Source organism: Rhinolophus sinicus, linkage group LG05, assembly GCF_036562045.2.
Source record: "Rhinolophus sinicus isolate RSC01 linkage group LG05, ASM3656204v1, whole genome shotgun sequence".
NCBI classification, from domain to species: Eukaryota; Metazoa; Chordata; class Mammalia; order Chiroptera; family Rhinolophidae; genus Rhinolophus; species Rhinolophus sinicus.
Genome location: NC_133755.1, coordinates 101453003 through 101479921, shown reverse-complemented (window position 1 = coordinate 101479921; position 26919 = coordinate 101453003). Strand labels below are relative to the sequence as shown.

The 26919-nt window shown below is 38.8% G+C and overlaps 1 protein-coding gene across 18 annotated transcripts in view; it reads left to right on the top strand.

Moving 5' to 3' along the window:
- Window positions 1-26919, top strand: part of DST (dystonin) — a 428022-nt gene that overhangs the window by 28132 nt on the left and 372971 nt on the right. For 17 of the 18 annotated variants that reach the window (XM_019734644.2, XM_019734631.2, XM_074333118.1 and 14 more), the window contains exon 3: window positions 23069-23269. In XM_019734644.2, the coding sequence (XP_019590203.2) occupies window positions 23069-23269 (201 nt within the window). Of the gene's footprint in view, window positions 1-22858; window positions 22962-23068; window positions 23270-26919 lie in introns of those variants that run through there. The other variant, XM_074333119.1, reaches the window with a different exon arrangement.

Sequence of the window (26919 nt, the reverse complement as noted above, 5' to 3'; positions counted from 1 at the left end):
AAATACCCATTTTCAATACACTCTTTTTATTCCACAAATGTAAAAGAGCAGTTACTTTCTCTTTCATTGTTCAAATGTCACTTTTATTTATTTGAGTTGTTTGAAAATATCTGCTACCGATGGCCTCTTATCACTGAAAGTTAGCAATTTTGGAATTCTTGTGTTTCTATAATACAAGACAGCATAGTTTACTTTTAAATTTGACAACTCTTTTAAGTGCCTTTAAAGGTAATCAATAAAACTCTGTAATACAGAAATTTTTTACATTCACTTTTATAGTAAAAAGTATGAATTTTCTCTCAAAATTCATTCTTCTCTTATTTTTGTAATATAAATACCCTAATTATAATTGGACATATGGTGCACCAGCTACAGCCTGCGTTTCTCAGCCTCTCTTGCAGTTATGTTAAGTTTTGGACAGTTTCATCTAAGTGGAAGTGATGTATGCACATTCTAGGTTAAGTTCTTAAAGGAGCTTCTTGTCTCCCATAGTCTCTTTCTTCCCAACTGGAAAGGAATTGTGGTGGTGAACCAGTTTCAACAATGTGGATGAGTAATACCTGAGGGGAAGGTAGAGCAGTGACAGAGTAGGATATCCTGGGTCCTTTATGACTTCATGGATCAGAGCCACCTATGAACTGCAAACTGGCCAAGAAAAATGAATTTCTATCTTGTTCAAAGCACTGTAGTTTTGGATCTATTTATTGTAATAGTTGGCCAATATTTCACTGTGCTTTTCATCTCATTCTAATGCAGAAATAGAGTATATTTCTATTGTTTTTATAAAAAGTTTTTAAGTGTTTATATATTGTTATGAAAGTAACCATATTGATTCAAGTAGAACAGAGTAGAGTGTTCAGATATATATCCAAGTATATATAGAGGTTTAGTAAATGATAAAAATGACATTTTAAATCAATAGGGATGGATTGACAGTTGTTGAAGGCAGGTGATGGGTACTTAGTTCTTTATACTCTTTTATCTTTTTGATATTTTGAGATTTTTCTATAATAAAAAAATAAACAGTTAAAAAAATGAAGAAAATAAATTATTTGGAGAAAGAATAGCTACTTCAGTGGATGATATTACCCACTTGGGAGAAAATTAGAAAACTAGTTTCAGATGGATTAAAAATATGTATGTGATTATTTCAGATGGATTATAAATGTACACTTAAAGGACTTAAAGAATAGAAGAAGATATAGGAGACCGTTTTATAATCTTGAAGTTCGGAGAAACATTCTATGAAAAAGCAAAATTTAGAAGTAATAAAGGAAAAGACTGGCAATTTTGAATAAACGAATTATAAATTTCTGTACAATAATATTAAGAGACAGGTTGCAACCTAGGCAAACATTCTTGCTGCATGTATGGCAAATAATTGTATTCATATTACAAAATGAGTATAGCAAATACATATAATTTGTATGAAAATAAACATAGGATATGAACAGACAGTTCAAAGAAGAAAACAAAAAAAATGGCTTATAAAAATATGAAAATATTTCCAACCTTACTAATAAAAAATGCAAATTAAAACTAGTTCTTTGCCCATCAAACTGGCAAGAAATAAGACTGATACTATCCAGGCGTTGATGGGTTTAGGATTAAACAGGCACTTTCTTTCTTTTTTTAAATACCCCAGTTTTGTAGTTTAAAGAAGCTACTTGATAATAATTCTGTAGGTCAGTAATTTGGGCTGAGCTCAGCTGGGAGATTGTTCTGCTGCTGGTCTCACTGGGGTCATCTATTCATAGAGTCATATGGCACTGGACTGCATGTGGGTTCCCCACAGTAGTCTCACTGCCTGGCGGCTGGTACTAGCTGTCGGCCAGGTCTCTCTCCCTATGTGGTCTTTCATCCTCAGAAAGGCTATCCAAGTCTTTATATATGAAGGTCTCAGGGACTCAAGGGGGAAAAAGAAGAAGCGGCAAGGCATCTTGATGCAAAGGTTTGCAAATCATGTACCTTTATTTCTGCTACATTCTGTTGGTCAATGCAATTCACAATGCCAGCCAAGAGTCAAGGGGAAGGGAAATAGACTTCACCTCTTGTTGGAAGGAATGGCAAGGTTACATTACAAAAGATTTGTTGCATCCATCTTAGCAAACAAGCTACCACATAGAACTAGCAGCAAAGTGATTATAATAAAGCCATGGCAAGGTTCTCTCCAGAAAGAAAATTCCCGTGTGTTTCAATTTACTATTTCTGATTTGAGGGTTTTTTTTCCCCTCTAATAGTGCAAATGCAAATCTATCACATGCATATTGTTCTTTTTTTTTTTTTTTAAATTAAGTTTACTGGGTTGACAATGGTTAGTAAAATTACATGGGTTTCAAGTGTACAATTCTATAATACATCTTCTATATATCACATTGTGTGTTCACCACCAAGAGTCAGTTCTCCTTCCATCACCATATATTTGACCCCCCGTTACCCTCTTCTACTATTCCCCCTCATCCCTTACCTGCTTGTAACCGCTAAACTGTTGTCTGTGTCTGTGAATTTTTGTTTCTTTGTTTGTCTTGTTCCTTTGTTGCTTTTAGTTTTATATCCCACATATTAGTGAAATCATACGGTTCTTGACTTTTTCTATCTGACTTATTTTGTTTAGTAGCATGATAATCTCAAGATCCATTCATATTGTTGAAAATGACACTATTTCATCTTTTCTTATGGCTGAGTAGTATTTCATTGTGTATATGTACCACATCTTCTTTATCCAACCTTCTATCAAAGGACACTTTGGCTGTTTCCATGTCTTGGCCACTGTAAATATGCTGCAATGAACATCATAGTACATATATCTAAGTACATATATCTTTACGGATAAATGTTTTCAGATTGTTTGGGTAGATACCCAGAAGAGGGATTGCTGGATTATATGGTAATTCTATTCTTATTTATTTATTTATTTATTTATTTATTTATTTATTTATTTATTTATTTATATTGGGGGACAGTGTGTTTCTCCAGTTGTCCTTCAATCTAGTTGTGGAGGGCGCAGCTCTGCTCCAAGTCCAGTTGCCGTTTTCAATCTTTAGTTGCAGGAGGCACAGCCTACCATCCCATGTGAGAATTGAACCATCAATCTTGCTGTTAAGAGCTCACGCTCTAACCAACTGAGCCATCCAGCTGCCCCTCTGGAAGCTCAGCGGCAGCTCATTGTCTTCAATCTCGTTGTGGAGGGCGCAGCTCACTGGCTCATGTGGGAATCCAACCAGCAATCCCGTTGTTCAGAGCTGGCACTCCAACCAACCTAGCCATCCAGCCGCCCCCATTCTTAATTTTTTTAAGGAACCTCCATACTGTTTTCTATAGTGGCTGTACCAATTTTCATTCACACCAACAGTGTATCACGTTCCGTTTTCTCCATAGCCTCTCCAACACTTATTATTTGTCTTGTTGATGATAGCCGTTCTAATCCGTTGTGAGGTGATATCTCATTGTGGTTTTGATCTGCATTTCCCTAATAGCTAGTGAAGTTGAGCATTTTTTCATATATCTGTTGGCCATTTATATGTCTGATTGGGTGAAGTTTCTGTTCATGTCCTCTGCCCATTTTTAATCGGATTGTTTGACTTTTTGTTGTTGAGTTGTATGCGTTCCTTACATATTTTGGATATTAGCCCCTTATTGGAGGCATGTTGACAAATATCTTACCCATTCAGTTGGTTGCCTCTTTGTTTTGTTGATGGTTTCTTTTGCTGTGCAGAACCTTTTTAAAAATTTTTATATAGTCCCATTTATTTATTTTTGCTTTTACTTTCCTTGCCTTTGAGGTCAAATTCATAAAATCCTCTCTAGACTCAAGGTCAAGTTTAGTACCTATGCTTTCTTTTATGCGGTTTGTTTTTTCAGGTCTTATGTTTTGGTCTTTGATCCATTTTGAGTTAATTTTGATATATGGTGACAGATGGCAGTCTGTTTCATTCTTTTGCATGTGGCTTTACAGTTTTCCCAGCACCATATATTGAGAGGCTCTCTTTTCTCCATTGTATGTTTTTGGTTCCTTTGTAAAAAATTATCTGCCCATATTCATGTGGGTTTTATTTCTGTGTTTTCAATTCTATTACATTGGTCTGTGTGTCTGTTTTTCTGTCAATGCCATACTGTTTTGATTATTGTTGGTCTGTAGTACAAGCTGAAGTCAGGGAGTGTGATACCTCCAGCCTTGTTCTTTTTTCTTAGGATTGCTTTGGCTATTTGGGGGTCTTTTGTGATTCCATACACATCTGATGATTTTTTTGTTTTTCTTTTTTTTTTAAAGAGGTAAATTATTTTATTTTGTTTATTTATTTATTTTTTATTGGAGAAGGGGAACAGGAATTTATTGGGGAACAGTGTGTACTTCCAGGACTTTTTTCCAAGTCAAATTATTGTCCTTTCAATCTTAGTTGTGGAGGGTGTTCAGCTCCAGGTCCAGTTGCTGTTGCTAGTTGCAGGGGGCGCAGCCCACCATCCATTGCAGGAGTGGAACCGGCAACCTTGTGGTTGAAAGCACGTGCTCCAACTGACTGAGCCATCTGGGAGTTCAGCGGCAGCTCAGCTCAAGGTGCTGTGTTCAATCGTAGTTGCAGGGGGCGGAGCCCACCATCCCTTGCGGGACTCAAGTTGTTGAACTGGCAACCTTGTGGTAGAGAGCCCACTGGCTCATGTGGGAATCGAACCGGCAGCATTCAGAGTTAGGAGCACGGAGCTCCAACCGCCTGAGCCACTGGGCCGGCCCCTTTTCTATTTCTTTAGAAAAATGCTATTGGGATTTTGATGGGGATTGCATTAAGTCTGTATATTGCTTTGGGTAATATAGCCATTTTAATTATGTTGATTCTTCCAATCCATGAACACGGAAAGTCTGTCCATTTCTTTGTGTCTTCTTCAGTTTCTTTTAATAATGTCTTATCAGTGTATAGGTCCTTCACATTCTTTGTTCAGTTTATTCCTAGGTATTTTATTATTCTTTCTCTTGCAATTGCATAAAGAATTTTTTTTTTAAATTTTCTTTTCTGAAATTTCATTGTTAGTGTATAGGAATACAATGGATTTTTGTATGTTGATTTTGTAGCTAACAACTATCGTGTATTTATTTACTGTTTCTAATAGCTTTTTGGTGCAGTCTTTAGGGTTTTCTATATAAAGAATCATGTCATCCGCAAAAAGTGACAATTTAACTTCTTCATTCCAATTCGAATGCCTTTTATTTCTTTCTCTTGCCTAATTGCTATGTCTAGGACTTCCAATACTATACTGAGTAACAGTGTTGATAGGGTACAACCCTGTCTTGTTCCTGAACGTAGAGTGAAGGGTTTCAGTTTTTCACCATTAATTACGATACTAGCTGAGGGTATGTCATATACGGCCTTATTATGTTAAGGTATTTTCCTACTATGCCCATTTTATTAAGTTTTTTCATCACGAATATATGTTGTATCTTGTCAAATGCTTTTTCTGTATCTATTGATATAATCATATGATTTTTATCTTTTATTTTTGTTTATGTGGTGTATCACATTGATTGATTTGCGTATGTTGAACCGTTCTTCTGCCCCTGGGATGAACCCCACTTGATCATTATGTATAATCTTTTAAATGCATTGTTGTATTCGATTTGGTTGTATTTTGTTTAGGATTTTTGTATCTGTTTTCATCAGAGATATTGGTCTGCAATTTCCTTTTTTGTGTTATCCTTATAAGGTATTGGTATCAGGTTTTGGTAATATTGGCCTCATAAAATGAGTTAGGAAGTATTGCCTCTTCTTCAATTTTTTGGAAGAGTTTGAGAAGGAAAGGTGTTAGATCCTCTTTGACTGTTTGGTAGAATTCACTAGTGAAGCCATCTGGTCCCGGACTTTTGCTTTTGGGAAGGTTTTGGATGACTGATTCAATTTCCTTACTGTTGATCGGTCTACTTGAATTTCCAGTTCTTTTTTATTCACTTTAGGAGGGCTTTAGGTTTCTAAGAACTTGTCCATTTTTTCTAGGTTATTGAATTTGGTGGCATATAATCCTTCATAGTATTGTATGATCCTTTGTATTTTTCTGGTAACCGTGGTAACTTCTCTTTCATTTATGATTTTGTTTATTTGTGTCTTTTCTCTCTTTATCTTTGTGAGTCTAGCTAAGGGTTTGTCAATTTTATTAATCTTTTCAAAGAACCAGCTCTTTGCTGCATTATTTTTTTCTATTGTCTTTTTGTTCTCTGTTTCATTTAGTTTTGCTCTGATTTTTATTATTTCCTTCCTTCTGCTGACTTTGGGTTTCAGTTGTTCTTCTCTCGCTAGTTTTTTAAGGTGTAATTAAACAGGTGCTTTCATAGTGTTGCGAGACGTGTAATTCGGTTCAACATTTTTAGAGACAAATTTAGCAGTGTCTTTACAATGTGAGTTTTCTATGGCCTGGCAACTCCATTCCTAAGTAAAGATTTTAAGATTTTATCTATCTGTCTATCTGTCTATCTATCATCTATCTATCATCTATCTATCTATCTATCTATCTATCTATCTATCTATCTATCATCATCTATCTCTATCCATCTATCTATCTATCTGTCTATCTATTCATTTACACTGTTTATAATAGAAAAAAATGAAATATCCCAAATTATAATCAGTATGAGAATAGTTAACTAAAGTATGGCATATCCATATACTAGAAAATTATTCAGTTGTGAAGAACAATTTACATCTGAAATACTGTCTGTATTATTATTAAATAAAAAGAGTGAAATGTAAAACAATATGTATAGTAAGGTCTTATTTTTGTTAATAAGTTATATTAATATATCTAGAAATATCTGTATAAACATAGGAAAGAAATCAGGATGATATTTACTAACTTTCCAGTTATTGCCTTGGAAGGATGTATTTGGAGATATAAAGCTTATTCATATAATTTAAAAGGTGAGTGTGGTATACTCTTTTTGGTGAGTTTGAGTTTCTAATTTATTCTTTTCTGAAATGTTTAGGCAAATAGATCTTTAGAAAAGCAAAAGCAAAACCAAAATGTATTGAGAATCTACTTTGTGCCATATATAAGTAAGAACGATGAAGAATACCAAGGAGAAAGAAACATGTCTCTGCCCTTATATCCACAAATAAATTTTAGATAAATCAAACTGTGATAAATGCTGTAAAAAAAGCCACAGTGAAATAAACACCACTTAAATCAAGCTATTGGAAAAACTCAATAGGCTCATATGATCTAGGTTAAAAAGTTCATAGCTTTTGCCCAAATAATTGCAAGAGAAGATAGCAAAATCTTTAAAGCTCTTAGCTACTATTCAATAACGTTATCTTAGGGAAAAGAGTGGGTACGAGGTGACTGCTAATGCCGAGTTTTTCCTGATGTCCATGTGATGTATACCAAAGAGCAGAAATGAACAACAAAAGATGTCAAAGTAGACTAGCCACCAGCATTTCACACAAACCTCTGATTTACCATCTTTGTTTGGACCCTGCTCCTTTTCTCTCTCTTCTTACTTAGTATAAATTACCGGAAGATTTTGGGTCATGAGAACATTTTTCTTTTTCTTGCTGATAAGTATATCTTCAGAGTAAGCAAATTTTGAAAGGGAATGTGCCTGCCAGAAAAGCATTTAAGACTTGAACACAGACCAAACACACATTCAATTAGCCTCTTTAGGGGCAAAACGTTCAGCCTCCTAGTATGTGTAGGAATGGCCAGTTTTTTCTGCTCTGTGCCCTGCTCTGTGCGTCCCCGGGGAGGTGGGGGGGGGGGGCATGTGTCTGAGACATTTCTCATCAGAGCACTGTGTGCTGGAAACCTCTGCCCATGGTGTTTTCAGGCGTGCTTCACAGGCATTGTGTCTGGGGCTGGATGGTGAGTTTTGCAAGCATTCCTCTCACACCCCCACCCCAACTCCTGGCCTCGGGGCTCAGTAAATGATTACCTCACTTCCCTGTTTTAATACTGTTGCTCACCTTTGGGACATGAAATCCTGCCCTGAACTCCAGCTCAAAAGTCTGAGTAGCTTTTGTTCACTGTGTACAGTGGCAGGGGTGGTGTTCAAAATATTTAGCAATGATTAGGTTGGTGCAAAAGTAATTGCGGTTTAAAAGGTTAAAAACAATTGCAAAAACCGCAATTACTTTTGCCCCAATCTAATAGTTGAAAGTGGACACTGACCAATCTGAACAGATGTCAAATGAAGGGCTTATGCCTTTGCATTGCTAAATCCTGTGGGAGGTTCAGAAGTGGGGGGAGGCGAGCAACAGGGAGGATGCTCAGGCATCTTGGGGCTTCTATTCAGGTCCTGCTTTCCCTGAACTAATCACCTAGTGCCCTGCCCACCTGACTGAGTGTTGGTGCCTGGAGCCTCTGAGGGCTCTGCTGACTCATTGGCTCTTGTCTGCACTTACACGTCACCCTTAGCAGGCCTGGCTTGCTGTTTGCCCCATCACTTGTCTGCCACCTGAACGAGTGAGGCCCCATCTGCCTTGTGGCCAAGGCTGCTTGAATCATGATAGGCTTGGACTCAATTTAGGAGTTTCTCACAGACACTGTACCAATAAGGGATTATGTTGGACCTGAAGATTAAGCTATTGAGAAGAACGTGTTGGGTTGCTGTTGCTATAGCTGTAGTTATAAGGCTCCTTTAACCACCCATTCTTCCTTTGTGTTCAGTGTTAGCAGTTCAGTTTGCCTGTGTGTTTCAGTCTTTGTTTTGACCTCTAGGTCTTAGTCCATTGTGCTGTCCTGTGTCTTGAGTTGTTTCTGATGCATTGTCCGGTAAATTGACTTTAGTCTCTTAAAGATGCTGATTTTATAATGGGTATTGAAAGGCACTTAAGGATGACCTTGGAAAAGACTTAGTTTCCATTTATCATTATTTTCCTGTGACTTGTTGTCAATTAACATGTTGTTGTTTTTCCCTTTCTTATTTTCCTCTGGTTTTCTATTCTTTTGTTCTTTCCCATCTTGTACCTACCCGCACATTTTCTCCTGCACACTCAGTGGCTATACAGCCTTATCTAGCTCCCTTGCCTTTCCTCCCTGTGCACTTTCTGTGGCTCTTTTCCCCCTCATCATGCCCTCCCACCCCCACCCCCATGCTGCCTTCTTTGTCATGACTAGCCTCTGTGGCCTGTTTTTCGTGTGACTCATGGCCTTTGCATAGTGTAACCATTTACCATTTCAGAAATCTTGCAGTTTGGGTGCTATTTGGCTCGCAGTATTCGCAACTGGCAAGTTGTAAACACCCCATAAAACATGTTTCTTTATTTTGTATTTCCTAGCTTTTTATCTTGAAAAGGACATTGTCTCTGACATATTTATATTTTAGACTGTGACTTTTATCTGTAGACATGGTCGCTAGTGATACGGTCTGTGAGTGGGTAGCTCGGTAGCATGCAAACAGATTGTACTCACATTTACAGAATCATCTCTAAGACCCCTCGGTCTGTAATTATGAAGGCTGGGTTATGATTTGCTCCTTGCTCTGCTATTTATAGGAGCCTGTCATTGTGCACGGCTGCCTGTGCCCGAGGCTGGGGGCCTTGTTGCTGAGAGGCGCGGAGGGAGCTGTGGTTGCTGTGAGAGCAGATTGCTGCCCGTTTCCCAGGCAGCCTTCCTCACTTGCCCTCCTTAGCTTTGAGTAGAGCTTCCGCTTCCCTCTACAACTATCGCCTCCCCACTTCACTTCTCTAGATGGATGCTGCTTCTGTATCCTGTTGCTACCTGTTTTTGACGTATGCACTCTCCAGTACTGTTGCTGTTACTCTCATTTCTTTGTACTGATGGATTTGCTGTCTTCTAGAAAGTCTTTATTGCTGATTTTTTCCTGTCATGGATCAGATAGGGCTCAGAATTTATCGATGGCACTATGTAGGAAACCAGACTTCATGTTTGGTGCAGGTCAGCTTCCTGGGGAAATAAACTGTGAGTTGGAGATTATGTGCAGGAGATTGATTGGGGAGTGCCTGGGAATAAGACTTAAAGTGAGTGAGGGATGCAGGATTGGGCAGAGGGAGAAATTGAACTGCGATGCCTATGTAGCAGAGGCCTCAAGCTGATCCCATGAAAGTTCTGGAGCTGAGAGGCTCCGAAGGAAGAGTTGCTCCTAATTGAGGCAAGCACTCCCCCTTTCCCACTGACCAGCATTGGCCACTGGGGAGGGGGTGTGACCCCGGCCAGGTCGCTAGCTCTCTGGCTGAGGGTAATTCCCACATAGGGCTTCAGCTAAAAGCCAGGACCTGCCACTGGTCTTAGCAGCTGGAAAAATGAGATTTGGGTGGTACCCCACAGCATTCATTAAAATGTTCTTGGTATAGTTTTGTATGTAGTAGATTTCTCTGCTGCTTGTAATTTGATTTTAATATGAATGCAATGTGGGTTCCATACTCTGAGAGTCGCTTCAAAGCCGAGCATATTTATTTTCTTTTTATGCTTCATTTTGGTAAAAAAAACATGATGTTGACGAATTCTATCATGACAAAATGGAGCATAAGCTAGTTCCAACAGAATAAGCCTTGTCTGACTGGACAGCCCCTGCCCGTACAACTCACTGTCATTCTGTGCTGATGGCTTTATCTCTTAAAACCAAAGCAGGAGGTGGGAAGGGTGAAGGCATGAAACCTGTTGTACCTCAAACAGTAGAGCTGAGAAACTTGTACAAACCTTTTGCTTGGTAAGGACAGTCCAAATATACAAAAATCATCAGGAAATAGGCATAATCATTATTAGAAAAATAATGCAAGTGCATCATTTGGTAGTATCATCTGTGCGTTTGACGAAACAGCATAACAGATGTTGTTTAATCTGCCTGTGAAACTGCAAACAGATGGAGGAGACATGGCTGCCAGAGCGAAATTAGACTGACCTTGTATTTCACAGACCAGGTTGTTGCTAGTGGGCACAGATTAGCAAACCAAACGTCGAGTCAAGCTTACTTTACAGTCTGTGATAGAAGCAGACTGCCCAAGGCCCTACAGGATACTGCACGGCAGGGGTGGGCAGAGTTTTTCTGTAAAGGGCCATCTACTAAACATTTTTGACTTGCAGTGCAGATGAATTCTGTTGCTACTACTCCACTCTGCTTTTGTAGCACAGAGATAGCCATCCCAACATTTAGGTGAATGGGCATAGCTCTATTCCAGTAAAACTTTGCAAAAATAGATAGTGGGTCACATTTGGCCTGAGGGCTATATTTTGCTGATCCCCGATGGAGAGCACAGGTCAGGTTGCCTGAGTTTCAATCCCAGGGCAGAATTTTTTAAATCTATAAAATTGGCATTAAAATAGCATTTACCTCCTAGAAATGCTATGAGATATAAAGAACTGATGCTTACACAGTGTTTGGCACATAGAAAGTGCTTGATAACTGGAAATGATCATTCTTTATGCAATTGTAAAGAGTTAGAGAGATATACTTACCCAGCTGAACAATGTTGAAAAGAGTTATATAAATGGGGCTTAAATTCTGTTTGTCTATGTAATAAAATATATAAATGGGACTCTTTTTGTCTTAGTTTTGTCTGAAGCCCCAAGAATTGTGGCTGGTGAGGATCACATTGTCAGAGAGAGAGCCAGACCCCTGTGCAGGACTTGCAAAGGAGGTGGCTATAAAATTGGTTTTGCCACTAGCTCTGTGGCATAGTCTAATGTTGCTCACCAGTATCTGTGTTCTCTTCTTTCATGAGCTAACCATGTCTTTTAGCAGTTAGGTGATGGCCATGTAACTGAGTTCTGGTTAATGAGATGCAAGGAGAAGTGATGTGTGCTATTTGCAAGCCTGGCCCATTGAAACCATCCACACACAATCCTGGCTCTTTTCCACAAACTAGCAGAGTGGAGAGGACACTGAGGACCTAACAAGCCCCAAGATGGGGATGCCTGATTTCTTAAATGACTGTGTGAAACAGAAATACCTATCCCACTTGCTAATCCATGGGTGACTGTGCCGTGAGCGAGACGTAAACTTTTGTTGTGTAGAGATCCTGAGATTTTGTTGTTGCTTGCTACACCAGTTAGCCTACACTGACATTTATTGTTATCCATCACCAATTTTAGGATATATGGATAAAGGCTGAGGATCTAGTTATGAAAAATTAGAGCAATGCTGTTCAATAGAACTTTCTGTGAGAACGGAAATATTTTATTTGCATCATCCAATACAGTAACCACTAATCACATGTAGTACTGAGCACTTGGCATGTGGCTAGTAGGCCTGGAGAACTGAATTTTAATTTTAATAATTAGAATTTAAATGCAAGTGCCTAATGGCTACCCTATTGGATAGCTCAGGGTTAAAGACTGGAAAATTTCTTAGCAGTGCACTGAGTCTCACCCCAAGCTGCCCTGAGCCTTGTGAGAGCAACTTTAAGGAAACCACAAGGAAAGCTTGACATGTATCCTTAGAGTCTGCATACCAAGGCTGGACCAGACCACGTGTGACAATTCCAAAGGACCAGAGACAGTGAGTGTCTGGCTGGCTGATCTAATGGTGAAGTCAGCAGACATGGCTACATGGGGAACAGCCTGCTGTCCCAGAATGTATTGGGGCAAAGGACGCATGAGTATTTCTTACAGATCTCTTGGGAGAAAGAGCCTGGAGTCACTTTAAACCCTGCCCAAGAGGAAGCCAAGAAGAGTGATAAGACCTCATCGGAATGGCACTGTTTTTGTGACTGGAAGTGGCAAGAGGAGTTTTTAATTATCTGAGAATGACGAGAAAAATTATAGGATCTATCCTAAATTTTATGTAGGATAGGGAGAAAACTAACCCCTTATCGTGGGTTTGAAGGACAGCCAAGAGAGAAAATACAGTTAGTTTTCTAAATGTACCCTATCATCCTTGCTTAGGTTAATCTAACAGTTATAATTAAAAAGTACTTTAAGCACCTTAAGGGAGAAGATGCTATAGCTCCAGGAATTTCAGCTTCAAAGTCTCCTTTTATTCTTCTCCCCATTCCTACCATGGAGGCCATATTTTGTGTCTTAGGTTCATTTGGGTGCAGAATCAAAGACTGTAATTTAGCACATGCTGTAAGGATATACGTGTAATTTAATGAACTTTAAGAAAAAGCCCCATAATGGGGTCTGGCTTCACAGAGACGAGTTGAGAGTTGGTTGTGGATTTAAGGCCTCCTCGCTGCAGTGAAATGCCAAAGGAATGACTCAGATTTACTCCCCTAACTGCTGCTTTTCCTTTTGCTGTCAGTTGGTCGTCTCTCTTCCCCATGGTTTCTATACTCTGTTACCCTCAGTGTATACAAGGGCCACACAGTTTCCTTCATGCCTTCTATGTCCTTGTTACCCAGAGTTTGGTCTGCAGAGGAGCAACGTTGGGATCCCCAGGGAGCTTGTTAGAAATTCAGAATCTACATTTTAATAAGAATCCTAGACTATGCATATACATATTAAAGATTGAGAAGCACTGGTCTATAGAATGATTTTTCTTTTTTCAGTTTCAACTTCTGTGCCCAGTGGCCCAGGCTTGTGGTATTTCTCTATGGAACTCTCAAAGGAGAGACTCTGCCCAAGTATTCAGACCCAGTAACCATGAGCTGGGGGTAGGGGCAGTGCTGTTGTACAAAACATACTCCCTCAGGCAGCAGGGACTGGGGCAGGGCGGGGCATATGTCCAGAAACAGAATGATTGAAATCAGTAAGAGACTGGAAAATATTTCTATTTACAAAACTGAATTTAAGTTGTAATTCATTTACAATTTGAAAAAAAAAAGTCAAGGTTCTCTACCAGTCGGAGCTTCTGATCAGCAGGAACTAATAACCAGTTGACATAGCATGAGTCAGTATAAAACACACACTACATTACTAACCTGTGAAACCTTATCTAAAATAAATGTATAATTCCTAAGTCTTTGCAAAGACTAAATGGACTTTTTGCTGTTATCATATCTCCGGGAACCAGTGATCTATACCAAAAAATGATTAATTATTAGAAAATAAGACTTTAAAAAGCTAATATTTTATCCCAGTATTCTGTATTTGTCAGGGAATACATTCTCTCTGAAAAGAGAAAGGTAGCTTTAGATGCATTATTTTCTTATCTAGCTGACAGAGTGGCTTCCATGGCCGTTCTATTAATGTAGGATTATTAAAACCACAAAGGGCAACATTGCTTTAATCTTGAGGGTCTCACTGCACACAGCACAATGGGGAACAGTGTTATTATGACCAAAATTACTCACTAACCACATGGTAAGGGGCAGGAGCTGCTATTAGTTAGAGCAGGAATTCTCATACTGTGGTCATGGGATGGCAGCATCAGCTGCACATGAGGACTTGTCAGAAATGCAAATTCTCAGCACCATCGTAGATTTACTCAATTGGAAGCTCTGAGGGCAGAACCCAGCAATCTGTGTTTTAATCAACCTTGCTGGAGGCTCTCATGATTGATAAAGTTTAAGAACCACTGATTAGGCTAATGCAAACTCCTACAGCAAAAATACACTTCAATGTATAACAAGATGAAAATAGATTTGTTGTTCATTTAAAGGTACAGGTGGGTGAACAGATTGGCAGAATGGCCACTTCCATGCAGTTATTCAGGGACCCAGAATGATGAAGGCACTGCCATCTTTAATATGTGATTTCCAAGGTTGCTCTGAAGGTCATGCTAGCCAAAAGAGAGAAGCATGAAGAAATGACTGTGGAAAGTGCTTATGGGCTAGGTCCAGAAAGGCATACATTATGTATATGTACATTTCATTGGCTGGAACTCAGTCACATGGTCTTACCTAGCTGCAAGGGAGGCTGAGAAATGTAGTTGAGTTTCTGCCCAAGAAAAAGAGTCAAACATGGATTTTGGTGAGCATCTAGCAGTCTCTGTCATAAACTCTTTATGGAAATTTCTGAGAGTTTCTGTATTCTGGACCTATTTTATGCCATAAACCCCTTTGACAGTCTGGTGAAACCCATGGACTCATTCTCAGAATGTTTCTAAATGCATAAACATAGAATTACAAAGGAGGCCAATTATATTGAAATATAACTATAAATTATTAAAAAGAATTTTGACAGAGCAGTATATGTACTTCTTTATTAATGCATTCAATAATAAGACGTAGTGGCCGATTTACTAAGTACTGTGATTTTGAAGTAACACTGAATATAAATAATATTTCAGAGTATCTGCAGCCACTATAATTTAATATATAAACATATAAGATTTCTTTTGGAGGCAAAAATAATAGGTACTGATAATAATACCAGGTTTATGGACTACATTCATAATTCATAATGCTAATTTAGAGGTTAGTAAAAATAGACATAATTTTGCCCATCCAAGTTCGTTGACTACTCCCCCATCTGCCTTGAATTTTATTCATAGATCTAAGAACTTCTGCTCTACAGTTTATTTCTAGTCTTGGATGAGGAGAATCATGGAGTTTTTACAGGATATTATATGCTTTATAAACATCAGCTTATTAAGATTCATAATATTTTTATGTGCTAAATTTATATCTTATATACTTATAAACCTTAGTTTTTCATGTGTAAAAATAACAGAAGAGCAATTCTATATAAATACTCTGTAATTCAATACATTAAGTTTCTATTTGTTCAGATACTTCATCAGTAAACTGGATGGTAGTTTGATCTTATAAAACAATAATTCTTACCTGAAAATGTTAACGTTTTCCATTTCTGTCTTATTTATTTTTGTTAATAGACCTTTTCTTGTTTTAATCAGTCAACATATATTACTGAGTACTTGCTTAATGCCTGGGCCTGTGACTATATATAGAAGATTAGCTCTGAATGCATTACTACTGCCTTATAATCTCTGTCTGAGAGCAGAGTGTAAAGGGCACTGGTTTGGCATTGGATAGATCTGATTTCTAATACGAGCTTTTTCTAATTGCAAATTTTTGCTTTAGATAGATTATTTAACTGATAAGCCTCAGTTTGCTTGTCTATGAAATGGATGTAATAGGCTTAGCACCTAAATGGTGCTTAGTATGTGATTGCTATTAATACCTCCTCCCTTTTTATGCCAGTCTACACAGTCAAACAGCCTGGTTAAGTCTTAGTATTCAGGCTCGGAGGAAAACAGATAACCATCTGAAAGCATAACAGGATTTTTTGTTTGTAGGCAACAGAATCTGATTTTGTCTGACTTAGACCCAAAAGAAAATTTATTGCAAATTATGGCAGAACTCACAATCTAGACTGAATGTCTGGTTAGAACAGACAGAACGAGGCGGCTTTGGAAGGTCTTTGGTACAGCCACTGGAACTAATGCATTCTTTGATTTTTTCAGTCTTTCTGTCTCCCACGTAATAATCAGTATCCAAGCAGAGAGACTTTGACTGGTTGAGCTTTGGCCATGTGCCTGCCCATGAACTGTATGAGGTTATAAAGAAGCATGATACAGAGCAGGCTGTGCAGCACCCTGATTTAGCTACGTATCAAGACTGCACATTCTGAGAAGTTATTACCCAGAAGGTGCTGATAAAATGGGTTAACCTAAAAATGGTGGAAGTCTACTACCAAGAGACTGCCAAGTGTCTGTCACTTATTGGTTAAAAGGTATGAAGGCAAGATCAAATGAATAGAGAGAGAAATGGACTTCAGATTTGCACTGTCAAATCTGGTTAACACCTGTAAGAGCTTATAGCACCACCTACTGTTTTAACATAAAATTGCCGTCTGTCAAAAGTGGCTTATGTTTTATAGTAGTTAGGACAAGCCAGTGTAATAAACCAAGGACCTATAATCCTATGCAGTGGTTTAGGGAAATAAAAACGGTGGCCACCCACTGATGACTTCATGTTGTTTATACTGTTTGTAGTCATAGCTCTGAACCGCTGGCATGTGAATTGCTGCTGTGACATCTGGGAAGAGAAATAGTAGTAATAAGGGTGATAATTTATTGACTACTTATTGTAATCCACATACTGTTCTAAGTACCTAATGTGGATTATCTCATTTAAACACCATCATAAGTCTGTGAGAGAGGTATCATTATATGCATTTGACAGATGAAGAAACTGCGGCATGGAGAAATAACTTGGCCAAGATTGTACACCTAGTAGGGGGTAGAGCTGGCATTCGAGCCCAGATAGTTTGACTCACAGGAGAGTAAGTACCTGGGTCTCTCTGGAGCAAAGAACTCTTTCTTAAAAATCAGGGGTGGTTGGTATCTTGGCAGTCCCTCATGTGTGTCTGTCAGCACATGAGATTCATTTTCCTTTTTACATCTGATTAATAACATACTTTGCTGTTAAGACTATCTTTTATTCACACAAGTAACATACATAATAATCATAGGCAACAAGTATGTATCATAATGTACCAGATGCTCTTCTAAGTACTTTATTCATTCATTTATTCTTCATTATCATTCATTCAATTCATTTATTCTTCTCAATATCCCTCTGAAATAAGTATTAGTTTTAATCCCCATTTTACAGATGAGGTAATGGTTAAATAACTATCCAAGGTCACATGATGAGGAAGTGACAGAGGTAGTACTTGAACCCAGACAGTCTGGCTGCAGTCTGTGTACTATACCACAGTACTTACAAAACGTTATTTAGAAATAGTACAAGTGTATTTAGATATTAGAGAAATCACAGAAGCCTACATGTGGTCGTATCTTGAAAAAAAATGTCAGGCATGAAAATGACTGAAGTTTTGGAAAGATTGATTTAACTATTTCTAATTTTTATTGTAAGTAATGATTGAATATCTTGTTGCATATATTTGGTAGATTTTCTGAAGAATAGATGTAGATTTACTGGGTTATTGCTCTACAGAATGACTGTACCAACATGTTATTTTATTTTTTTCAGTTTAAGGAAGTGTTATGCAGTTTTTTCCTGTGTTTCTAGAATTTATAAGCCACTGAGTACTATTGGTAATAATACAAGTTAAACAAAATTTGGTTGGTTATTACTCATTAGAACATAAGATAAGGAGAATTTTCATTCTTACCTAACACATGTACTCAACTCATCCTACTGTGACAAGCTAGTACGTTATGAAATACTTTAATTCTACCAATGTACACTTTGCTGAATTACAGAGTGCAAGGGCTGTGGAAATTAGTGCCACCTAGTGGTTAGATTAATCCTAGATGTTCTCAGTCTTCAGAATGCTGAAAATTAACCAGAGCATGTTGTTAAAACATCAGATTTTGGTCTCACCCTTAGTGATTCTAATTCAGAAGGAAGGAGAGACAAAGCTCTGGCTAGCCTTACTAAATAAAAAGAGAAAAGACACAAATAAACAAAATCAGAAATGAAAGAGGAGAAGTTAACGATGGCTACCACAGAAATACAAAGGTTAATATAAGAGTACTGTAAAGCACTATGTGCCACCAAATTCAACAACCTAGAATAAAAAGACAGGTTCTTGCAAATATATAACTTTCCTAGACTGAATCACAAAGAACTGGAAAATCTAAATAGATCAATCAACAATAAGGAAATTGAAACAATCATCCAAAACCTCCCCAAAAGCAAAAGTCCAGGACCAGATGGCTTCACTAGTGAATTCTACCAAACATTCAAAGGCGATTTAATACCTGTCCTCCTCAAACTCTTCCAAAAATTTAAGAAGAGCCAATACTTCCTTACTCATTTTATGAGGCCAACATTACCCTGATTCCAAAATGTGGTAAGGATAACATGATAAAAGAAAACTACAGACCAATATCTCTGATGAATACAGATGCAGAAATCCTAAACAAAATACGCCCAAATGAAATACAACAATACATTAAAAAGATTACACATCACGATCAAATGGAGTTCATTCCAGGGGTGAAAATAATGGTTCAACATACACAAATCGATCGATGTGATATGCCACATAAACAAAAAAAAAAATAAAAATCATATGATCATATCAATAGATGCAGAAAAAGTATTTGACAAGATACTACATCCATTTATTAACACACTTAATAAAATGGGTATAGAAGGAAAGTACCTCAACATAATAAAAGACAAAATGACAAACCCTCAGCTAATATCATACTTAATGGTGAAAAGCTGAAAGCTTTTCCTCTTAGATCAGGAACAAGACAAGGATACCCTCTCTCACCACTGTTATTCAACATACTATTGGAAGTCCTAGCCAGAGCAATCAGGCTAGAGAAAGAAATAAAAGGCATCCAAATTAGGAATAAAGAAGTCTAATTGTCGTTTTTTGCAGATGACATGATTCTTTATATAGAAAAACATGAAGACTCCACCAAAAAACTATTAGAAACAATAAATAAATGCAACACAGTTGCAGGATACAAAATCAATTTACAAAACTCCATTGCATTCCTGTATACTAACAATGAAATTTCAGAAAAAGAAATAAAGAAAACAATTCCTTTTGCAATTGCAACAGAAATAGTAAAATACCTAGGAATAAACTTAACAAAGGATGTGAAGGACCTATACACTGAAAACTATAAGATATTATTAAAAGAAATTGAAGAAGACACAAATAAATGGAAAGCTATTCCATGTTTATGGATTGGATGAATCAACATATTTAAAATGGCCGTATTACTCAAAGCAATATACAGATTTAATGCAATCCCCATCAAAATTTCAATGGCATGTTTCAAAGAAATAGAACAAAAATGCATCAGATTTGTATGGAATCACCAAAGACCCCGAATAGTCAAAGAACTCTGAGAAGAAATAACAAGACTGGAGGAATCACATTCCCTGACTTCAAATTATACTACAAAGTGACAATAATAAAAACAGCATGGTATTGGCAGAAAAACAGACACACAGACTAATGGAATAGAATTGAGAACCCAGAAATAAACCCACATAAATATGAGCAGATAATTTTTGACAAAGGAGCCAAAAGCATGCAATAGAGAAAAGAAAGCCTCTTTAATAAATGGTGCTGGGAAAATTGGGAAGCCACATGTAAAAGAATGAAACTAGACTGCTATATGTCACCATGTACCAAAATTAACTCTAAATGGATTAAAGACCTACACATAAGACCTGAAACAATAAACTGCATAGAAGCATAGTACTACACTTATGGACCTTGGGTTTAGAGAGGATTTTATGAATTTGACCTCAAAGGCAAGGGAAGTCAAAGCTGAAATAAATGAATGGGACTGTATTAAGCTAAAAAGCTTCTGCACAGCAAAAGAAACCATCAACAAAACAGAGAGGCAACCAAGCAAATGGGAGAAGATATTTGTAAACAACACCTCTGACAAGAGGCTAACATCTATAATATATAAAGAACTAATACAACTGAACAACAAAAAAACAAACAATTCAGTTAAAAAATGGGCAGAGGACCTGATGAGACACTTCTCCCAAGAAGACATACAAACGGCTAACAGATACATGAAAAAATGCTCAACTTCACTAGTTATTAGGGAAATGCAAATCAAAACCACAATCAGACTTGTTAGAAGGGCTATTATCAACAAGTAAGAAGAAGTGTTGGAGAGATTGTGGAGAAAAAGGAACCCTCATGCACTGCTGATGGGAATGAAAATTGGTGGAGCCACTGTGGAAAACAGCATGGAGGTTCCTCAAAAAATTAAGAATAGAGTTACCATATGACCCAGCAATCCCTCTTCTGGGTAGGTATCTACCCCCAAAACCTGAAAACATTTATTCATAAAAATATATATACCCCTATGTTCATTGCAGCATTATTCATGGTGGCAAGACATGGAAACAACCGAAGTGTCCTTCAATAGATGGTTGGATAAGGAAGATGTGTTACATATATACAATGGACTATTAGTCAGCTATAAGAAAAGGTGAAATCCTGTCATTTGCGATAACATGGATATATCTTGAGATTATCATGCTAAGTGGAATAAGTCAGACATAAAAAGTCGAGAACTATATGATTTCACTCATATGTGGGATATAAAACTGAAAACGAACAAACAAGAAAAGCACGCAAAAACTCTCAGACACAGACAACAGTTTAGTGGTTACTAGAGGGTAAAGGGGGAGGGCAGGAGGTAGAAGAGGTTGAAGGGGGTCAAATATATGGTAATGGAAGGAGGTTTGGCTTTGGGTGGTGAGCACACAATGCAATATATAGATTATGTGTTATATAGAGTTGTACACTTTAAACTTACTTAATTTTATTAACTAACGTCATCACAATAAATGTAATATAAATTTTTAAAAAAGGAGGGAGGAGAGAGAGAATGAGAGAGAAAGAGAGAATGAGAGAGAGAGAGAGAGAGAGAGAGAGAGAGAGAGAGAGAGAGAGAGTTGGGGAAGTGTTGTCCAGGAACCAGCATATTTAAAGAGCAGCCTGTGTGGTTGTTGGTTGTGAGGTATTTGGTCCTTAGTCTACTCTAGAACAGTTTTGCAATTGGCCCAGCTCTCTCTTCTTAATGTTTTTCAATGGCAGCTGCTATAGTAGCTCGTGGATTATGGGGTCATTTGGGATTATTTTGGGTTGACGAGGATCCAGCTGAGCTTTCACACAGGGGAGGGATGGGAACAGGCTATGTGTTTGGGGATGAGAAGAAAGCACCCAAACTGCGACCTTAGTTTTGCAAAATCCGTTTCCGTTTCCTCCTTGCTTATTTCTGCTGACCTCGGTGCTACTTTTGACTCTGTGGGTCACGCCTGACTTTTTGTCTCCTTCATATCCTTCAGCCTGGTGTTCAGGGCCTCCATACTCAGACTCCAGACCTTCTCCCATGTTCCTCAATGAGAATCCCTTGTACACATTGATCTCTCAGTATCCCACAGAATAATGCTCAAGCCTTTTCTCATTGTGCTTCTACCCGTGAAATTCTTACTCTCCATTCTTTATGCCTTTTCTGCACTCTTTAAGGTTTTATACATCTTTTAAAATTCAGAAGCCCTCCGTGGAGCATTAACACTTCATCCCTTCTGCTTTCCCACCATACGTCATCTGTAGCTTGTACTCTCATTCTGGCACATCAAATAATTTTTCTTATTGCTACATTAATATTCTGTCCATCCATCTATCATTTTACTTATCCATTCATTCCTTGTGTTGTTTCCCTGGCCTGGACTATAAATTATACTCATTCTTCAAGTGCTCCCCCTCCTCCCTCCAACTAAGCCAAATATAGACTATTCTCAGCTTTGTTTATCGATTCCTTCTCTGAGATCTGTTAGCACAGTCTTCAACTGCCCACTTTAACCCTTAATTTCACATTCTAGTGTGTTCTTGAATTCTGCGTTAGACTTCTTTTTCTGCTGTCTGGTAAATTGGAGCTGCGTAAGACAGAGACTGTTTTATGTAATACCTTGATATTTCCCCAAATCGTTCTCCCATTCCCCAATGTGTAATGTAGCCCAGTTGAACTTGTTTCTATTGTCTAGGAAGTTGTCCTTATACTCACCTTGCTCTAAAAGAGGAAGACAATTAATATTTTATTGAGCACCTGTATTTGCCAGCTACTGTGCTTAGAATTTTATGTATTATCTTATCTATAACTTAAAATCCATGTGAGTCAAATGTTATCCATTTCTTAGCTTAGAAAAGTTAAACTCATAAAAGTTTAATAAATGTGTAGCTATAATTAACAGATGATGACCAGACCCAGGCTCATCTCACCCAAAAACCCATACTCTTCACTCCACCATATTTTCTCCATTTAGTTTTAGAGCTTCACTTTATGGTATTTAGAATGATTCTTTGTATTCCTGCTTTCTTTTTTTTTTTTTTTTTTTAAAGAGTCTGCTCTCAGGAACGTAGAGTGGCACTTTGTAATACTCAGGAATAACATTCAGTCCCACTCCCTGTACCCTGCTTCATGCCTAACTGGAAATACCCTTCTTCACAGGTAGTCGGATTTCTGTCGACTCAAGTAAAGCAATGTGCTCACCTGCTCTTTTTTGGGGGGGTGGGGGAAATGGTTCTAAGGGATTAAAAACATTTCCTAATTTGGAATAACTCTGGGCCCTGAAACACTGAGGTGTTTTTGAGAACGCTGGTGCGGAAATCTTGCTGGCATTTTGCACCTCCTTCTGTGTGCTCGCACTGGGAATGTAAGCTATCTCATTGAGCTTGGTGATGTTTGGGGCTCTTTGTATAACTAGCCCTAGAGAATTTCCAAACTAACTCAATACAAGTCTGGCTGTGTTTTCTGCTACAGGGATTCAGAGCAAGCCCTCGGCATATTAGAAGACGAGCTGCAGCAGCTGCGGCTGCCCGCCTGGAAGAAGCCAAGCCTGTGGTGGAGGTTCACCATCAGAGTGAGCAAGAAAGTTCAGTGAGGAAACGAAGAATCAAGAAAAACAGCCGAGTCCAGCCAGAATTTTATCACTCCGTTCAAAGTGCTGTGACCAGAAAGCCTGTAAGTAGAGAATTGACTTTTATAAGAATATTAAATATACTGTCAAATGGTGTTATCATTCTCTTCGTTTAAAAAAAATATCAGATCAATTTTCAATAATTAGGTTTTCCTGCTGTTAGTCCCAATCAGTGGCAGTATACTCATATGAGTGCGAGCAAGGAATGTGGTTTCACAGGTTTCACAGAAAGCGCTGAGCGCAATACCCTCTAGGTCCATCCATGTTATCACAAATGTAAGATTTCATTCTTTTTGATGGCTGAGTAATATTTCATTGTATACATGTACCACATCTTCTTTATCCAATCGTTTATTGATGGGCATTTCAATTGCTTCCATCAGACAGAGACAAATACCATATGTGGTATCTAAAGATCAAAATAAACAGAACAACAAATAAACAGAAACAGACTCAGATACAGAGAATAAACTGATGGTTGCTGGATGGGAGTGGGGTGGGGGGATGGGTGAGAAGGTGAAGGGATTAGAAAGTACAAATTGGTAGTCACAAAATAGTCATGGGGCTATAATGTACAGTATAGGGAATATAGTCAATAACATGGTAATAACCATGCAGAGTGCCAGGTGGGTACTAGACTAATTGGGGTGGGGATCACTTGGTAAATTATATAAATGTCTAACTGCTATGCTGTACACCTGAAACTAATATGAAAATAAAATTTAATGTTAACTATAATTGAAAAAAAAAAAGATAGCGCTGGGCAGAGAGTTGTCAAAGAGGCCAGAGCTTGTCACTATCAGACATCGATTTAAAAACTGGTGAATTCTGAATCCCATTAGAGCTAGACTGAGGGTAGGGGCCAGCAGGCTGAGGCACGGTGATGATGAGATCAATGCTGGTGAGGACAGGTGACAGTAAAGCCAGTGTCAGGATGGGAGCAGCATGGGTGAAAGGTGGGCCTGGAGTCTGGTGTGGTAGCTGAACCCCTCCAGGGGGCTTTTGGGCGAGTGAGGTCTGTGCTGGCTTCTGCAGCCAGCCAGAGTGACTCTGTAAGCAGACTGGGCTTCATGCATGCGGCCTTTATATTGTTTCAAGGCCGCAGCGTTTTTCTTTTGTAACCAAGTACCCCATGTCTCTGTTGGCTGCAGTGCTGACTTGTGAAATTCGGGGCTCCACGGGGAGCTGGGCTCCACCTCTTGCTCACCTCCTGAGTACATTGTTCTCTGTGCTCTGATTCTTGGTTGGGGTTTTGACACATGACTTTTGATGAAGGTTGTGACAGTTAAGGATTTGGGCTTAGAAAATGCCACTTTAAGGCTTTTAAAAAAACATTTCAGGACTGCAATAATTTTGCATTCCTTTAGCATTGAAAAAACGTTTGCCTATGGTTTGCTCCCATACTGTAGGGAGCCTATTTTTGTTGTTCCTCATGCCAACCTCGGGGAGCCATCAAGATTTGACTTGATAATAAGTCTTTGTAAATTATTAACACAGAACTGCCGTTCTGTGGGGTAAATGGATGGCAGGCGCAGGTGGAGCTTGCTATAAAGCCAGAAGTGTATCTGACTCAGGGAGCCGGCCAGCGACAATGGCAAGAAGCTAAATTCCTTTACAGAAAAGGAATTTTTATCTTTAACCAATTGTAAAATAAGTATACATTTAGAGATAAGAGTCTTCTGTTCATGATTTAGTAAAACAAAGGCTAAGTAAAATTTAATACTTATGTGGAGCAATATGAAATGGTAGGAAAATTTTCTCATTCAACAAACATAAGCCTTTTTATACAGGAAATAAGGGATACACAGGTATATATCAATACCTAACAGTTATTGAGTGCTTACTGTCTGTCACGCAGGGAGTCACGCGGGGTTCCAGCTTCCGCTCCCCACATAAAAATGCAGGACATGGTGAGGCCAAAAGGAACACCCACGGAACCATAGGTAGGGGAGTCATACCACTATATTCTTGCTGGTGGCTGTGTTGAAGACACAGGAAGCAAGAGCCACACTGTCTGCAACCCACCATCCTAACTGCAATCTGCGCTTGCCAGCCACCATCTTCTTGCTAGCCCCCATTTTCTTGCTAGCGTAGCCACAGCAGTTATATTAGTGGCCAATGGCTCACTGGTTACAGCTGACAGCCAACTAGCCACAGCTGATGGCCATCCAATCACAGTTGATGGCCCTTTACTACGTGAGCCAACACCTTTCCACGTGAGGCCAAGAGCCTGGAAATTGCCCTCCTGCCGCTGTCCCCACACTATCTAATAGGAATTATTTGATGTGACTCACTTAACAACCCTATGAGGTGGATATTGGTGATGAATCTGAGGCCCAGAGAGGGTAAATAACTTGCCTGAGTTTACCTAGTTGTTTGGGTTCAGAGTCTAGGATTTGGATCTAAGCAGCCTGCTTTTAGCACTTAAGCACTTACTTCTACAATCTGCTACCTTCTTATTGTACCTGGTCTCTAGGAACTCACAGTTGAGTCGATGGACAGACATGCAAACAAGTAAAATATAATGCATGTCTGTTATGCAAGTGCTATTGTAGAGTTATGCACAGGGCCCTGTGGAAGCATGTTGGAAGGCTAGAACTATTTACAGAGCAGCAGACACCTGGGATGAGTTCTGAAGACAAGGAATGTATCAGGTAGAAAGTGGAGGTAGGTATTTTTGATGAGACGTTATGTAGCAGAGCACAGAGGCGTGACAGGGTGTGATACTCAGGGGAGAGCTTAACATGGAGCTGGTAGCTGAGACTGGATGGGTCAGGAAGGGCCAGGTCATTAAAGGATTGTATATTATGCTAAATAGTGGGGTTTATCTTCTGTGATGGGGGTCTATTGAAGGTAGGGAATATAAGACACATTGGTTCTGTTGTTCAGAATCTAGCTAACTCTTTGCTTCTTCAAATCTTTCCATGAGGACCAGAATGAAGAAGTAAGTGATTATCACCAAAGTTTAGAAACCTTCAACCACCATTATTCTCTCCTGAGCTCTGTACATACTGCCAAGGCAATAGGATGTATTCCTTATGCCTCTGTGACTTTGAACTTGCTCTTCACCGTGCCTTGAATGCCTATCCTCACTCTTTGTTTGCCTGGTGAATTTCACTTCACCTCTGAAGACTGACTCATGATCAAGCAACTGTTCAGGAAACTCTTTTCGGATCCTTCCTATCAGAGTGAGGTTCCTTTCATTCTGATCCTCAGCACTTTATATAGATCTCCAATGCAGCAGTGACTCAAGTGAAAAAGGTCGGTGCCGTAGTAAGACAAGCATGGGTTCAAATCCTGCTCTGTGTACATGGCAGGAAACAGTTGACATACGAAGAGAGTTTAATAAAAGGAGTCTTTTCAGAGGTGTGGGAAGGGCTAAGGTACTTCACCAACCTTCACCTAACTGCTCCTAATCTGATGGGGCAGCAGAAGGCAGTGGTCTTACCAGACCCTGGTAAGAGGAGCTGGAACCATGGAAGACCCCTTCCCCAGGAGTTGTGGCTGTGAAGTGCAGCTACGACCGGAACCTGGTGAGTCAGCAAGGGAGCAGGTGGAGTAAATACATATTGCTGGTGCTTTCCATTCACTCAAACTAACTGGAAGCCAGAGGGCACAGGAGCTTGTGTGATGCAGGTGATAGAGATCAGCGTCCCCAAGACAGAGCAGGGCCGAGATGGGCAGAGTGTCTGAG